General features: G+C 40.0%; 1 protein-coding gene across 1 annotated transcript in view; it reads left to right on the top strand.

The window, feature by feature from the left end:
* The window catches only part of ATP2A2 (ATPase sarcoplasmic/endoplasmic reticulum Ca2+ transporting 2), a 41,579-nt gene that overhangs the window by 12,248 nt on the left and 11,552 nt on the right, over positions 1–17,779 (top strand). The window contains exons 6-12 of the mRNA XM_021412596.1: positions 9,158–9,238; positions 10,719–10,804; positions 11,663–12,127; positions 14,709–14,797; positions 16,792–16,894; positions 17,402–17,533; positions 17,621–17,743. Of these exons, the coding sequence (XP_021268271.1) occupies positions 9,158–9,238; positions 10,719–10,804; positions 11,663–12,127; positions 14,709–14,797; positions 16,792–16,894; positions 17,402–17,533; positions 17,621–17,743 (1,079 nt within the window). The remainder of the gene's footprint in view (positions 1–9,157; positions 9,239–10,718; positions 10,805–11,662; positions 12,128–14,708; positions 14,798–16,791; positions 16,895–17,401; positions 17,534–17,620; positions 17,744–17,779) is intronic.

The following is a 17,779-nucleotide window of genomic DNA, read 5'->3' as shown; positions in this document are numbered from 1 at the left end:
AAGCATCTTAATTGGAGTACAAGTTTTAACACTTGTCACTGGTCTAAAGCTATTTTCTGCAGTCTAGATTCAGACCATCTTGTCTGCTTTCTATCACCAAACATTTTTTTCCTTGCTCTTAAATGAGTTCCTGTTAAGTTCTGAAATGGCAGAGATTTTTTTGTGTAATTGTTGTACTCCATACTTCAGGTACAGTGCTGATTCCTTTTTAAAGTTTTTTCCAGCCGTCACACCTGCAGCAGCAATACCTTTCAGCTTAGTAGAAATGCCTTCCTCTGTCCTCTCAGCGAACATGTGCCGTGCGTGGGACGTGGTGGTTTTGTCAACTTTCATAATGCCTTGGTGCTTCTTTTGCTTATTGCTGTACAGGAGACCACAAACAAATGATTAAAGAAAGCATAGCATTGGAAGCACCACGTGTTACCTTTTTTAAAAAGAGAAACAAAGCCTTCCATTGAAAGATTGTGCTCTTACATCAAACTTCTTAATAATTTAGACTTGTCCTATCTTTGTTTGAAGAAGTGTAAATACAGAAATAGGAAATAGAATATAAAATTCTTTCATTTTGGTGATAATGGCACAGCAGTCTCTTTCTTTCAACAGGACTGGTCAGTGACTTTAATGTTTCTGATTTCTCCCCAGATAAAAGTAGGTGGTTCTTGTTAAATGTCAGGGGTAATTGCATGCTCACATCTTGTAGGTCATTATCCGCTATTAACTTTGTGGTTGTTCCTTTGGGAGCAGAGCAGGCTGTACATCAAACTTTGTTTCTGCTGGTGTCCCTCTGCTTTTAGAGGTGGTAGCTCTCTAATGCAGAGGTAAATACATACCCTTGGCTATCCAGCTGTTTTAATTAGTAGGCAGAGAGAGTATGCACTCAAAATGAAGTTGGTGTTGGCTGTCTGCCCAGCTTTCATTCCTTGAAACGTTAACGTTTGCTGAGCCCTGTCCTGAGGTTCAGTTTTGAGGGTGATACTGCTACGGTAGCCCTGTCTAGAGTAACTGAGTGAGTGTGAATCTCATAAAGGCTGAAGCTAGTTTCCTCTTGGTGTCTGTTGGTGACGAACAAGTGCAACTACAAAGTGCTGATAACTGAAATAAAGAGCGAGTTACGATACCTTGTCGCTTACTCTGGAGTTTCACCTCAATTACTGACGGTGCAAGTAATGCTAAGCATTATTAAGATGCCTGTGAAGAAGTGTCTGATAGCTTGCACGTGGAACTGATGTAAAAACAAAAAAAAAAAATAGCGGACAAACTGGTGTGCTCATTAAAAAAGCATGAATTAACCAATGTCTGTGATTGTCCTTTAGCATAAGTGGTCTAACCTGTCAACTGACTGGCTCGTGCTGGTTGAAATATTCACTTAAACTGGTGGGTCAAATAGTTCCTGACTACTCTTAAGCACTCATAATACTTTGCTTGCATTGGCAAATGTAATCAGTTGCATCTTCTAGGGAAGGGGACTACACATGTATACGAGGTATGTCATTTAGATGTTCAGGACAGAAAATAAATGCTTTGGTGTAATATGAATGCTGATATTGAAACAATTAATTTTAACTTGTAGTTAGAGAATGGTGAAATGTTAATTGTATCGAACTCAGAAAAGCTCCTAGGCTAGTGGAGAAGAGGAATACACTGTGTACCAGTGTTGGTGTCAAGACCTGGAGGTGAGAGAGAGTGTGTGCATGCCTGTGTCTCAAGCACAGGACTATTGCGATGGCCTTTGACACGGCGTTTACAAAAAGATGACCATGTAGGGAAGCGACGGAGCACTTCATATGAGGATACATATCTGGGTATGGAATTCTAGGCAATGTGCCAATGACATTTGTGTGTCCAGGCAAATCTCTCTCAACTGAGTGGCGTAAATAACCAGGTGATAGGTTTCTCTCCTGTGCTGATATCTAATTTTGAAAGACCTTTCTACAGAGTAGCTGTTAGTTAATGCTGTAACATCTTTGTTAATTTGAAGTGGTTACATTGGGTTCTGGTGCAGAGAACTTTTTTGTAGGAATTAGTAGATTGATATTGCAATTCATGCAAAAGATACACATTTATTTTTGCCTCTTTACACTACAAGAGTTCTCTGATAGTAAATAGCATTGAACTGTTTAAAAAATCATTTGATCTTTCTGGTAGTTCTGAAACCTTTAAAGGTGACGTGTGCAGCCTAACATGACAAAAAGACAATATGGTAATGGCTTATATCATTACTTTTCATTTGGGCTCCTTAGGCTGTTTGTGGAGCTTGGCTGCATTCATTACCTAGACTGCTCAGTCTGCCTTGTGGCCTTCAGAAGTAAAGCGATGAGAAGATGCTTTCATTGCTGTGCCAACTGAGGAAATACTTGCTGGTTTAACTGCAGATCTGCATTGTCACCTTGCAGTGAATGCAAAGTACCTTGAAACGGATTAGGCCATCTATCATTTGAGTGGTAGTGGAGTATACTTCTCTTGGGAATCAGCGTGCACACTGACACTGTGGAGCACTTGATGAGCAATTAAACTGGTTACTATGCCTAGTGGCCAATGTTCAGTGTAAATAGCACGCTGAAACTTTGCAGGTGTACCAGCAGCCTGCTGTGTGTGTCTGAACGCTTGGAGACTGTGCAGACACGAATGTCTCAGCTGTGTACGTTAGGAGAACTTCCTTCCATGTCCACCTAAGCAGAGTTAGTGAAGGGATCCTGTACAACCAGCAGGAAGTGTTTGGGATGGAGTTGGAGCTCGGGGGTTTGCCTTAAATTGGCTTGCAGAGCTCTGGGGGGCATAGTTCTGAGAGCTGTAGCGTGTAAGGGTTACTAAGCTACGTTGTTTGTTTCTTAGAATTGATGAACTGAAAAAAAAAATCCAGATGCTGTCCTCAAACGGCTTTTCAGTTTGCCTGTCTTAAATGGATTAACCACTCTGCTCTGGAGCCTTACGTTTATTGAAGGATGCGCTCTAAATTGGTAACTAGTGACGGTCTTAATAGATTAAAGAAGTGCTTTGATGTTTTAATTGAATTTGTTTGCCATGGTTAAAGTAATATTTTAAAGAGAAACAAAACAGCACGGCCTTAGTTCTTAGAAGTTCTGTCTGAAGCCCAGTCTGACAGGTTGGGATAAACAGTTTGCAAGCTACTTAATTTTAGAAGTGGATTTGGGAATGGAAATGAACTCTGTTCACTTAAAACATTTTAGACAGGAAAATGTAACATATTTTAGATAATGGATCTAAACTTCTATATTTTAACACAAAAATGTTCACTAGTTGTAATCTGTTATTGACCAAGCTGCAGTCACAGCAGCCTCTTTCCCTGAGATTCTGAGCACTGGTTCCTGTGATCTCCTCTTCAGTCTGTAAGTACTCAATAGCTTAAGAATAAACCCAGAGTTCCCAGAATTTCATGCTTATTTAATGGATGGATATGCTTAAATACTCAGTTTTAAGTTTATGCCTGGCATAGAGTATGCGAGTCTACTTTCCAAGGCTTTTAATTGTAGCTGTAGAACACTTCAAGACTCTTTCTAAAGCATGGGTACCTGGTAATTAAGGGAAGAGAAATCCTGGTGTCAAGTAAGCTGGGAGGGAACGTACTTGAACCAAGTTGTGTCAAACTCAAAGGTGATTATGAAGCAGCTACAGGTCTCATTGTCAACAGCAAACATTGGTGTTGCGGATTTTTCTTACATCTTTCTTCCTGTTTTTTTGTAAGTATTTAGTTTAGGGAGCAAAAATCACAAAATGATGTGATGGAGTGAGGCTTAAATCCCCAGTGTTGACCTGCTGGTGGCTATCCTAAAAGCACACTGCTTAAAGCAGCTGCCGGTTTGTTTTCTTTAGGCACCTAGAGTAAGTTGTCAGGTCTGGTTGTAAAAATGAAGCACGTGTTTTGCTTCTTCCATAAAGCACTGCTTTTGAACCAGAAGTATATAATATTTACTAACCACCGCTATTACATGTATAGATCTGTGGACGCTTTGGCTGTCAGCCTCTCCTAGCACATGGAGGCAGTTTTGAGATAACCAAGTGCAGTCCAGGCTTCATTCTGTTTTCTGCTGACATCCTAGCCACGGTGGTGGCTGTGCACGAGGTTCAAGTCAGGACCCAGCCTAAACCCGTGTCACCTGCAGCACACATTGGGGAATTTAAACTTACCTCCATTCTCTTTTTGCTGATTCTCACAGCTTTTTTCCTCTGGAGTTGCTAAACTGTTAGATAAAAAATAGTGAATTGAATTCTGTTGTAATTGTTGGTATTAATAGTGTATCTGGTGTTCTGTACTCTGAACGGAACTGATATTGCAGAGGGGTTTACTATAAACATAAGTAGTATCAAAAAATGCTTGAACATCAAGATAATGGTCTGCTAGTACCATCATCACTTTGGCAAAGAAAGCATTTCTTTAAGGCAAAGGGAAACTTGTGTGTTGGTGCTGTGCTGCACTTCCAGAACATATACCATTGGTTTGTGTATTACCCAGATGGAGTCTGATCAGGAAATGGGACTTCTGCTTCAGCGGGAAGATGTCACCTACTCCTCTCCCTGATCTAGCAGAAGTTAAGGCTTAGTTTCTTCTTTTCCCTACTAGATACTTTCATGGGCTGATCACAAGAGTTTCAAATCCAGAAGGTGGTATTGGTGTTAGAAATAAATGCACTGATTAAAAGCTGAAGCAAGACACAGATTAGAAATGAGTGCAGCCTTAGAGGCGGGGTATGTGGCCACTGGCACAGCTTGTTAATGTTCTGGTGCCCTCTTCAGAGAGAGAATGACACGTAGAAGTATGTTATTCCAAGCCAGTAAGAATTAAGGTAGGAATAATTTATCTTACGTAGTGCTTAGTACAGTACTTATTTTTTCTAAATAAAAGCATCTCTTTGGACCTCAATATATATTGTATCCAGAAAGCTGATTCTTTTGTCTCTTTTTTTTCCCTGGTCTTTTTGGTTATTGTTGATGACAGTGCAATACAGATAACTTTCTAATGCATTAATTACTATTGTTTTAATGTCTACCTTTGACAGTTCTTAGGTCTGGATAATTACACTTCTGCATGTGCTGTGTAGTAAGCTCTGAGGATCATTTGTCTGTCCAGAGCACAGAATGCTATGTGGGAGAGAAGACTACTTTGTGAGCACCAGCTAACTTGTAACTTGCGTCATCAATGCCAAGAATAAATATATTTAGAAAATGTATTCTTCTGCTGTCCTGGCAATTAAAGCAAACTCTGTTTTGCTAGTATGGTTAAGGCTGAAGAGACTGCTGCTGTTTTAGTCTTCATCTTGTGAAGAAATCCATCTTACTGTTCTTGAGCTTATTGCTCTTAGTGCATTTCATAGGCATTCCTCATTCTGGTGACTTAACATTTGACCTTGTGGGAAAGAGCAGATGGACTTAATCTTCCTGTTTTGAAGAGCTTCTGAATTTTTATAGTGTTTTTATTATGCCCTGCATAGGAAGTGTTAAGTACTTCATAATTTCATAAGGCTGAGACAGGAATGCTATCAAAGTAGGAGTAAAACAGAAATACAGGGAACGTATGTAAGAACACATTTTAGAAGTAGAGGGGAGTGATACTTCTGTACTTCTTTATTCTCTGCGTCTGGTGTTTCATGGAAGTTAATGTTTCAGGATGTTTTTAGCCACTTTCAAGAAAGTATTATAAAATTTGCCTTAACTTAGAGGTAGCAAGACTTTTTTTTGTATATAACATATCTAATCAGTAAAGCTCTTCCAGGCGAGTGTTCGGTTGCTGGAGGGGTCGGGGCAGTTAGCAGAGCTGATAGTAGAGTTCGAAGTACACATTTCAAGTGGCAATTCTGTTTTGAAGACTTTAGGATCTGCCTTTGGGGTTATATATTTATTTTGGAGTGCAGTTGATTCTGCTTTCTGAGCCTACAGTCGCCCGCAGCTCAGAACATCTAGGGCAGCCTTTGAGACCTGGAAGATGCTTGATGCTCCAGCTGCAGTTCTGATAATGTAGCGGGGACTGAAATGCAAACAGCTCCAGTTTTTTCCCTCCAGCTTCACAGGTCAAATTGGGCAGCCTGGGTGCTGAATTGTCTTTTGAGGCCTTTGTTCATGAAGAAGCCTCTTTTAGGGAACTGCAGTCGTTCCTGCGCATGGGCACCTGTTTTCTGTGAAGCGTGCACAATTGCCAGGTAGAGTTACACTGGGCTTCAAGTTGAATGTACGTGTAAATGATTGCATGTGCGGAGTGGAAATTGACCCGGAATGCTGCCACAGCACTGGGAGGAGTGAGATAAGAGGTGGGGAGCTTTGAACTCCAGAGGAAAGGCTGAAGTGTTAGGTGTGATCACTTGGGATCTTGGTGAGATAACGTTCCATCTCCTTGCAAGCACCTAGCAGAACTCAGTGATTTCAGGTGTTAAATTGTGTTTTGAGGGAAGTTGTGTGGATTGTTTAAAATCACTGACATAACCCTGAGCTCATATCACAACCAAACGTGACTCCGGTTTCTGTCGAGGAGTAGAAACTGTAAGTTGTATGTTTCAACATAGACTTGCACACGGTTAAGTAAAATGTTTTTATAACTGGCTTTTCCTCTTACATTTCTTGGAAGCTCAGCGTTAATGCTGAAGCGGTATTCTGTGCAGGAACAAAAAGGATTCTGTGAATAAAACCAGTGATTTGAAACAAGCCCTGCTCCGACTCTTCCAAGCAGCAGTCCTTTTTATAGCTGCAGGGGCTGTGTTCTCAGTTGCTAAGTATTTGGCCAAACTGTGCTTCAACAATATGCATCCGGATGATTTTGGAAGCAGCTTGCTTTGATTCTCTGGAGCTGCTGTAGAAATGAAGGGACTGTTTTGGATTCGTTTTTTAAACAGTTGATCAAAATCCTTTTGCGACTGGCTTGAGCTTTTAGGCTTAGTGCTGTGAGATTGTGGCTATGTTATATTTAGACTGTGGTAGCTCTTCATTAAACAATGCAAATACAATTCTTCCGATTTCTTGTTGTCTTTCAAATTACAACTTTGGGTAATGCTTCTGCTGATTCTGTGCTCTAAAACGTAGTTGGACAACAAAATAAACAGCATGAAGACAACAGGAGATGGATTTCTGTGTTAAAGTATATGGGGAAAAAAGCTGCCTTCTTGTAGGTGCAGTCTGCAACAGACGGCTCACAAAAAATTTCCTGTGGGTTCCTATCTACTGCAGGATAATTTTCCATCTATAGTAAGTTTCTTTTATGAGCATGTAAGTACGTTCAAGGCGATACATGACCTAGTGTGGTAGTTAGTATTTTGCAGAGAGCTTCTCAAAAATAGTTCTATAATTGATCCTGATGTGAAGCTTTCCTACCTATTGGAAATGCCTTGGATGTTTTACTTCTGCCTTCCAAATGGAGATGGATGATGCGTCTTCTCTGAAACTGTTGAGATAAACTTGCAAGCAGCAGCGTCGTAACGTATTCAACATTACAGTGATGATGGTGAAGATGGCAGATAATGGTCAGGAGCAGCTTTCATTGAAATCTTGAGGCTTGAATATTGGTAGAAGTGCAAAAACGAGTACCCGGGCTGACGGGTGTTGCACCTCATTGCACCGAGGTCTTAGCCTGCTGTTCAGTGATAGCTGAAAGGCAGCTGCCATGACATGTCTGCATATAAACCTCCTCATGACATCAGGAGAGTCTATTGAATGCTTTGGCCATTTTTGGCCGAGGTCGCTGTTTGTCTAAAGCTATTTTCTCTTGCTGCTCAAGGGCATGGTGGCTTAAATTAGTTTTCACATGCTATAATGATACAAAAAGACAATTTGTGTCTATTTATGGGATCCCTTCGTATACACATGCTTACAAAAGGACATGTCTCACTCCTCAAGCAAAGCTATTCCATCTTTGCTGCTTTTACTGATTTGGGGGCTTTTTTGACCTCAGGAAGAGTCACGTGCTGCGAGTTTACTTAATGTTCAAAGTGGCGCTTAATCCTCTTCAGCATTTTGTTCCTCAGTTTCCCTGTCACAGTGCATGCTCTGAGGCTGTAACATCGCTGCTGACTTTCTCATGGCATTATTTGTTAGTGTGCATTATTGCTGTCGGTTGCATAAGCAGTTCCTGCAGGAATTGCAGCTTGGTTTAATTTTACTGCAGGGACATAGAGTCCATTTACTGAAAAAATAGTCTCTTATTAACTAGTTATTGAAGACTTCTCCCCTGTCATTGTGCATTGTTTTATAATTTAAAAAAAAGAATTTAACACTTGAATAATTGCACTGGTCAGTTATGTTGGGAGTAAGTTCGATTGTGTGCATCCATTAGAACAAAATAGTGCAGCTTTAGTTCTTTCACTTCTCTTAAAACCAGGAGGTGAGAGAAGGTAGGAAGGTGGCAGAATTAATTCAGGGATGATAAAGATGCAGGAGCAAAACTCTGCCTGCATGGGAGTGTGCTGTTAGCTCCTGCACCACCTGTGCCGTGGTATCTCAAACCCGTGCTGGAGGAGGTGCTTTTTTGTGCCTTTCTACGAACTGTAGACTGTGCTCTGCAAAAGGTATAAGGAGATAAACACAGCATAGGGTTCTGCCAGATTTTGCAGGGATTTGGTCTGGAGTGCATTTAATACAGTTGTGCTACTTAGAGCTGGTGCATGATCTGAATTTAGCTTCCAAGTCAGAACTATCTGAGAGTATTCGAAGTATAATACAGAAAAAACTGATGTGCAGAAGCAATCTGCAAATACGTGAATACGGGTCGTGTTTTCATCTGTGGAGAACAGAAGACTGACTTAAGAGTGTAAAGAAAACAACTTGCTAGGACAGCCTTTCTGAGGAGGAGACTTGATTCACCTTAGCTATTAATTTTGGCTGTTTAAAAGTATTCTGAAATTGATGTCTTCCAAGAATGTTCTCCCTTTGCTATCATGTTATTGTCACGTGATGAGAAAACCAGTAGTGATTTATGGAATGTTTTGTTGAGAGTAAGGAGAGGTAGAGATTTTGAAGACAAATTTAATTTGCCAGAGTATATTGGATACTCATAAAACTAGAGTATTGCAAACCACAAAAGCAATAAGAAGCTGTTAGTAATTGTAACCATTGGAAAATAGCTACTGGAAAATCACTTTCCTGGTTGATGGAGCTAATAGTACATTTGGTCAGAAATGTCCCAAATAATTGAAACTTCATTTAACTCATTTCTTTGCAGTTGGAGACAAGGTTCCTGCTGATATAAGAATCACTTCTATCAAATCTACTACTCTAAGGGTAGACCAGTCCATTCTCACAGGTATGAGTTCTGTGACTTTTGGATTATTATGTATACAGTAGAAGTACCTTTTTTACTGTTTCATTTTACAGACAAGCCTGTAGCTATACCAATACTATATTTAAGTGCAGCAGATTTCTGATGTTGTAAGTTAAATCTTAATGGTCGAATGTGTTGACTTTGTCATCTGTGGTCACCTTACTGAGATGAATGTTCTTCTTGAGACCCATAATGCTTCTTTTAGTCATTGTTTCTAGTCAAGAGACAATAGAAACTTGAAATAATTTCTATTCTGGTATGTGTTCTACGTTTGAATGCCTTGTCAGTCTTATTAAATGTCTTCTGTAACACCTATTTTCTTGCACAAGAGAAGGTAATATATAAAGTACAGGCAGTTTTTAAACTACTGTTTCTAAAGCCTTATTTGTTGAAATTCTGTCCACACATGTTCATGTGTTTTCTGATGCAGGCTGAAATGCAGGAGCTATATTTAGAGCACTTTTCAGATCAACTGAAAAACAAAACAAAGTTACAGTATTTCTGAATATAGGAAAGAAGCTAGGAGTCAACCAGGCGTGCTAGTACAGCTTTCTCTCAGCTGGAACATGAAGATCTGTGTGCCAGTTTTGGTAACATAAATAGTAAATGTCAACTAGTCGTGAATTTTAAAGCAGTAAATTATTCATCAAAAAAATATTCTTGATCTATCTTGACACAAGCTGCACAATTTCTTACTACGAATTTTGAATAGCATAAGAGTGATCAAGTTTACTTACATTTAGCATAAGTATGGAGTGCCTGCATTTTCTTACAAAAAGTAGTGTATGCTCTTAGCATCAGTCACTGAGTTGCTGCCCTTCTGAAATCTGATGCACTAATTGACATCTGTTCTAATTGAAAAGAAACCTTTTTTTTCCTATATGCCATGTGTGTGAGAACTGATAAATTTAAGGTTTTAATGGAAGAGGTTTCTGAAGGCTTCCATCTAAAGGAGGTGACTGACAGATGCCTGCATCTGGGTGTTTAAAAAAATAAATCTAAGGTCTGGCATTGAATGCATAACTACTGTTGTAATTAATTAATTGAGAACATAACTCTTCCAATACACAGAGAACAGAAAAGCTTGTAACTGCATGAGAGGCACACAAAACAGCACTGAAGTAGAAACCTGTTGAAGTAAGGATGGGAGGTGCATCCTTCTTGCAGTAGATCTTGCTACCTTAAAGTGATGAGTGAATCATCTGCTGCTTATGTCCCTTAAAAGACATGATATGTGCTTTGTTGATCCTAAACATACAAAATGTTTACTTAAGTCCAATCTCATTTTCATTAAAATACAGTTATTCAATGTATTTCCTGTTTCAGTTAAGCAATTCACATCATTCGAAAAAAGCAGCTGGACATCTTAAAATTTTTTAGGTCTGAAGATAATGGCTTTTGATTCCTTGCAGGACTGAAATGATACTTGAGTAATCTCTTAAGACTGTTACCTTTATTGTAGGTGAATCTGTGTCTGTTATTAAGCACACCGATCCTGTACCCGATCCTCGTGCTGTAAACCAAGACAAGAAGAACATGCTCTTTTCTGTAAGTTGTCTTTGAAAGTTTAAAACATAAAAAGTAATACAGAAGCTGATAAACAAAAGCAAAGAGAACTGAAGGTGTGCATCTAAAGGCCATGGGTCGTCTTTGCTCTGTTCTCTCTGCACATCTGTATGCGTGTCTCTATGTGAGTGAAACTGAATGAATTCAAGAGTAGAAGTGGCTTCTAATAAAAGCTGTCCTTAGGGAGCATGCTTGTTGAGGCCAGTTCATATGAGGAAACTTAACTTTTGACCTTCACTAGAAAGAATATTGAAGAGCATACGCTTTAAGGGACTCCTGAACTACTTTTCTAGAGTAATTGTTCTTAAGACTGATAAAAATGCCCACCTGAGCTGTGCTGTTGTGTAGCTAAAGTTGAGGATTAGCTTGCTATTAAGGAAAGAAACTGTTGATGGAAATTTGTTTCAAGGAAGTGGTTGAATGCCTTTCAGATACTGAAATAACAATTCTTATTGTTGGTGAACTCCTTGCAGAAAGCCTGACTGCTCTTACTCATCGTAAACGTTCACACACGGAGTCCCACAGAACACATGTATTACAGTAAATAATGTTGTTAGGATTGTGTTTTGCCAGATTGAAACAAAGAAAAGCTCTTAAGACTGCAGTACTCACCCAGCAGATGGATTTGTTTACTTATAATAGATCAATGTTTGTTCCTATTGACCCTAATTTTTAAGTAGAAATCCTACACTGGAATACTCTTCGTGTATACTGGGGGAGTGTCATTCTTCCTATTTCCCCTTTTCCGTAACTGAACTGAAACACGGCCTCTCTAGTCTGCCCTTGTAAACATAGCTGTTTGTCATTTGACTGCAAGTTTTTCTTTTTTATTTATGCTAGGGTACTAACATTGCTGCTGGTAAAGCTATGGGAGTGGTTATTGCAACAGGAGTTAACACCGAAATTGGCAAAATTCGTGATGAGATGGTGGCTACTGAACAGGAGAGAACCCCCCTCCAACAAAAGCTGGATGAGTTTGGAGAGCAGCTGTCTAAAGTCATCTCACTTATCTGCATCGCTGTTTGGATAATAAACATCGGTCACTTCAATGACCCGGTTCATGGTGGCTCCTGGATTCGAGGTGCTATCTATTATTTTAAGATTGCTGTTGCTCTTGCTGTTGCTGCTATCCCTGAGGGTCTGCCGGCTGTTATTACCACCTGCTTGGCTCTTGGAACCCGCAGAATGGCCAAGAAGAATGCTATTGTTAGAAGTCTTCCCTCCGTGGAAACCTTGGGTTGCACCTCGGTTATTTGTTCTGACAAGACTGGTACTCTGACCACCAATCAGATGTCAGTCTGCAGGGTACGTTGAATTGACTTGCTCTTTTTTTCCCCCTCTGCCACTCTGAATAGTCAGCCTTACTTGAATTCTTCTCATCATGAGGTTTTTGGTTCTCATATCATCAAAATCTGGCTTTATTTTCCTAAGATAACTTACTACATTGAATTCAGTTTTCCATTGTAGAGTGTTTAAGGCTGTTATCTCTTCCCTTAGTCATGGCCAAAAATAGCTGCCCCCACTCTTGGTGTAAGGGACAGCAGCTTTCCATTGGCTGTCTGTGAGCAATTCATTCTGCTGGTGATGATTTGCTATGATTTGTCCTGTTTCAGAAAGGCAGGGTGGGGTACATTATAAGCACAAAAACATTCACCTCTGTGTATGAGGATGAGAATGGTGGGAGAGGCTTAGCAGTGAGAAAAAGCTAAAGGGTTTGCTAGCAGTAACTTGGGTAGTCTGAGGCATTTTCACTACTGAATGTTTCCACCTTCATTTGGTTATCTGTACTAGCCTCTATTGCTCTGATGTGCTTTGCTGTAGTGTTCTCAATGTGCTATGTTGTCTGATTGATCTGGCAACTTGAAGATGCAGATGACACCATCTGCATTGCTGTGGTCGTATTCAATATATGGCATAAGTTAATGTTAGTGTAACACTGAGGTGCACACCTCCCTTTCTCCCAAGTATTCTTTCTTCTGCTGATTTGTTCAGGATTTTTATAGCTAGTCATTTAATATCATGCATGTTGTGTTGCCCGTTTTCTCTGCATCCCATATACTTCCTACTCTTTGTAGGAATTTCATGGAGAAAACACTCTGTTCTTTTAATAATCATGGATGCTCAGCAGCATAGCAACTCTTGATATCCAATGTTTGGTCAGGGTTATTCCATGGGGTTAGAATTCCGAATGAGTAAATGTTGAGATTGCAGGCTGGTATTTTTGGCAAGTCTTAAACAATTTCTTCTCATGTGATTGTTGGCTTCTTCTTTTTAACTGGCGGTTGACTTTTTCTACTTGCTTAAGTATTGTAGTATTTATACCTAGGAAGCACAAAGCAGCTGCTCATCAGTATTCCAGAGGAGGTTACTTGCAGTAGAGTTGCATAACTGCCCTAGTCTTTGCAGAGGTTTTTTTTTTTTTATCACCAAATGAACGCTGCCAGAAACGAAGATGCCAAAAGCAGAAGGCTTCATGGTAAACTCATTAGTTAAGAGCCTTCAGATGTGTTTTCTTAAAAGCTCACAATGCACTGCTCCTTGCATTTGAAGGGCTGAATATTCCAGGCCTTGTGCCGTTCCACTTCCTGGATCCTCATTATTCTGTAGCTGTCTCAAGTTGACCTTAACTGCCAAGTTCTGCAAAACATGGCAAAATCCTAATAACCTGTAAACAGTATGTGCATTTGTGGTTTCACTCGAAGCAGCTAGCTTTCCTAGGCTGTGAAGTATTTTTACAGTAGTAACTCATTTTGTCGTTCTATTTTTCATGAAGTTAAATAGTGTCATCCTACATATTTCAATTGGAAGTGGAAGGAGAAAATTTGGGGCCTTGTTTTCATGTCCTGACCTGTCCTCTCAGGCAGAAATGCAGTTACTCTGCCTTGTGGCCTCTTAAATCATTGACTTGTTGAGCTTTTTGGTTTTTAAAATGACTTGAAGGAGTGTGGGGACTCCAGACATTGATGAAGACCACGTGTGCATCACCTAAATGTTAAGCTGTGTTTTGCCAAAATGCTTCCCTAAAACATAAGGCAATGCAATGAGGGGAAAGTGAGACCTTGCTCAAGTTTGGTTTGGCAAAATGGATCATACCAAAAAAAAACTTGTAAGAAATTGTATTAAGATGTGCTATTGAGCAGTGCACTTTTTTCTCTCCTGCCACTCCAGCTGGTGCTGGTAGAGTATGAGCATGATTTTATCTTGGCTTTCCCAGACTTAAGTCTGCCTGCAGCCCAGAGTACAAATGCATCCTTTAAATTAGTGTATTCATGTGAAAATCATCCTATGCTGCCTGGGCACTCAAGCTGTCTGTTTCTCATCTACCAGTGTACTGGGTATTAGAGGACTTAGCAAGAACCAGGATAGGAAATGCTTTCAGTGGTATTAAGGGAAATTCGCTGTATTCTTGCCCTTGACTTCTACCTCTGAAAGCTTCTACTATTTGTAGATGCTTTGTATTTCTGCTTTGGCAAGAATTGTCCCTTTCCAAGCTGTCCTGTGCTGCTTTTGATTGGAACTCTTTCAAACATGTACACAAGAATTAATTCACAAGTCTGAAGCCTAGGAGGCATGGTCAGGATGATGAACTGGGTATGTGAATACTCTTAATTATCAGGTGACATTAAGTGTGTATCTGTTCTTCAACTCTTTGGTCTCCTTACACCACCATTCACTTCTCAAATGCAGTCCGTTAGGCAGAAGCACTGATTGCTGTGCATTACCAGATCAGGGAGCTGTTCACATGCGTATGGGATCAAAGTCTGGTTTTGTCTAGTTTGCATATTGAATGTGGACTTGTTTCTTGTACCTGCTTGCTTAAGGCCTTTTTAAATCTTGTGTATTAATGACTGTTCAAAGGCAGTAACGCTTCTAACTCTAATTTCAGATGTTTATCCTGGACAAAGTAGAAGGAGATAGCTGTACTCTGAATGAATTTACTGTAACTGGTTCGACATACGCTCCCATGGGAGAAGTGTAAGTGTTGCTGAAGTTAAATATTTGTGTATTTATTCATTGGCTATTGCTTTAGATTTGGAAAATGAGGCATAGAACATTTGTTAGTACGTGAAAGCTCAACCAGCGAGAATGCCTGCTGGAGGGTTGGGGAAACAATTAGCAGTGAAAGGCAGCTAAATTCTGGGTAAGTGAACCCTCATGAAGCTTTTATATACGCCAGTATTGCAGTTTTCCTTTAGTAATCTGAGTGAAGGGTAGATTGAGACAACTTCTGCTTCTAGAAGGCAAGCCTCTCTCTACTGGGTTGTTACTGCCCCTTTTATTTGGCCAGTCTTTATTGTGCTTTTAATTCTGTCACTTCAGTTTAACAGAATTCTACTGCATGTGAACTAGAATTGGATTCAATTATTTTTAAGCACTTCAGCCTTGTGGAATTTCACATACAAGGCCCCTGAGTTCGTGCAGTCCTCACCAATCTCAGTAGCAATTCTCTCTCTTTAATTTTCGTAGCAGTTAAGATCGTAATGTTCTCGGCAGCTGGAAATCTTAATTCCCCAGATCTTTTTTTGTTTCAAAGCTAATTGCTGTCAAAAGCTTATGCTGTCATTTCAGTAGATAGACAAGATGACATTCTGCATCTTGTAAGGCATCTAGCTATTGCGCTTTAACTGGTCTCTCAGAAACTCTAGGTAAATGAAATGATAAAAATTCACTGAGGTGGCAGATGTAGATTACAAGAAGACAGTCCTCAGCGTGTGTTATCGTTCTGTTCTTACTTGCTGGAGCTTTGGGTATGAACAAGCACGTTAACAGCATTGTGTTCGTGTACTTAAAGAACACTGTGTGGAAGGAAAGCTGACCACCACGAGTTATTTTTTGGCATGAAATAGTGAATAGCCAAGTTCTCAGACCAAGTGAAATCGGTTAAGAGCTTGGAGCTACTAAGTTTTCCTTGTGGCTGTAGGATTATATGCAGAATGGGACTTGAAAGGCAAACTTGTTTTCAAAGTCTCATTTTGTTTGTGGGCTGCATTATGCAACACTGGAATTGGTTTGCGGTACTACGAGAGGCTGAACAAAAGCTTACATCATCGGATGTGATAGGCAGTGTTCAGCGTTCTTATGGGGTACTCATCCCCTTTTTTCTACTCAGACACATTTTTTTCTCCTTGAGGGCTTTAATGGGAGGTGTTGCATCAGAACTACATCTTGCTGGTTTTGGTAGTGGAAAAAATAACAGCATTGAGCACTTCCTTTATGGTTCTTTTATGCTTACTGTACAAGTATGCTGTTGTTCCATGAAATGAATTCGTTTACTGTCCATGCATTTCTAAATGTGAATGCGAAGTAGTTGCTTTTTTTACTTGTGATCATTAAGTGGTGTATTACTTTGGGATATTCAGGAGAACTTACTTTCTAGTGGGATTTGTATTGTGAAATGACTTAGCTTTTCATTGGCTTAGAAGATTCACATTGAGCACGGATGAATTTTTAGAAATGACAAAGGGGCAAATCTGCTCTCATGCCTGCCCAGTTTGTGCATAGCAGTAAATATGCAGAATCTGCAGTAATACTAAGGAAGCTAAGCTCCCAGTGTATCCAGCTATATCCTTCTCCTTGGAACTCCCCTCCAAGTCATGTGCTCTTATACTGATTTCATATTCCTCTATCACTGAGCTTTTTATTGCTGCCTCCTGTTGCTGTATGACAGCCACCAGAGGAAATAAGGTTTTGTAATTCAGGTGGCAATTCCATTGGTAATCATGTTCCATTATGTCTGATCTAAAATTCAGGTTTTGCTTTTATCAAATCTGATTTTCTCAGCTATTCCTACTGATAGCATATTCTCTTGAAGGGTATTTGGATTCCCTGGTGAACTCTGTAGTTCCAAGTCCTTAATTACTAAGTGTGGTACTAAATGGCAATACGGGCAAGGGCTTAAAGAGGGGAGAAGGGTGAAATGCTAATGCTAAATAACAAACGTGGTTTCCCACTTTTCTTCCTTTGGAAAGGCATAAAGATGACAAACTTATTAAATGCAGTCAGTACGACGGCCTTGTGGAACTGGCAACGATCTGTGCGCTCTGTAATGATTCCTCTTTGGATTACAATGAAGTAAGTACATATCCTGGAACAGAGAGGAGAGTGAGAATGAGGATAGATGTTTGTTCTTATCTGTCTGTGTAATGCCTTTCAGTGGTAAATCCCCTTCTATTCAAGGAAGGGTATTTAGGCCCTCTTAAGCATTAATTCGGGGAACAGCTTGTTTGTTAAACAGAAGAAGCTTCAGCCAGGCAGTAAGTGTCAGCTGGAACTTGGAGGTCCCTTGTTATGTTCAGTGCACTGCCACTTTGTTGCTTTGCCTCACCTCCTTAAGGTTGCTAGTGACTTAAATACTTAATGAAATACTGACATCCTTCTCAGGTGGTATTAAGAGGAAAATCTGGAAACGTTCTACGAATTAGACTCTTCAGAATGGCTTTTTAAACATAGTTCTGCTTGTCTCATGAGCTATAGTAAGGCTTGGTTTTTTATTGTGAAACTTGACCTTTGTCTCTGGTAGATTCTGGTTGAGGCTTAAAATAAACTCCCGTGTTTTTGTTTGCTTTGTGTTATCCAAAGGCGAAGGGAGTGTACGAAAAAGTTGGTGAAGCCACAGAAACGGCACTTACCTGTCTGGTTGAAAAGATGAATGTATTTGACACAGACTTGAAAGGACTTTCTCGAATTGAACGTGCAAATGCTTGCAACTCGGTCAGTACCCATACCTGGAATTCACTGGGGAGTGAGTTCCGTAATATGTGTTATCTAAATGTATCGCTGTGCTGCTCTTTTCACAAGGTGATAAAACAACTTATGAAGAAAGAATTCACTCTGGAATTCTCAAGAGACAGAAAATCAATGTCTGTCTATTGTACACCGAACAAACCAAGCCGCACGTCCATGAGCAAGATGTTTGTTAAGGTGGGTTCCGTGCTGGAGAAGGGCAGCTGTGGAATG

The sequence above is a fragment of the Numida meleagris genome, chromosome 14 (genome assembly GCF_002078875.1).
Source record: "Numida meleagris isolate 19003 breed g44 Domestic line chromosome 14, NumMel1.0, whole genome shotgun sequence".
NCBI classification, from domain to species: Eukaryota; Metazoa; Chordata; class Aves; order Galliformes; family Numididae; genus Numida; species Numida meleagris.
Note: the sequence above shows the minus strand (reverse complement) of the source record. Positions and strands in the feature narration are given on the sequence as shown.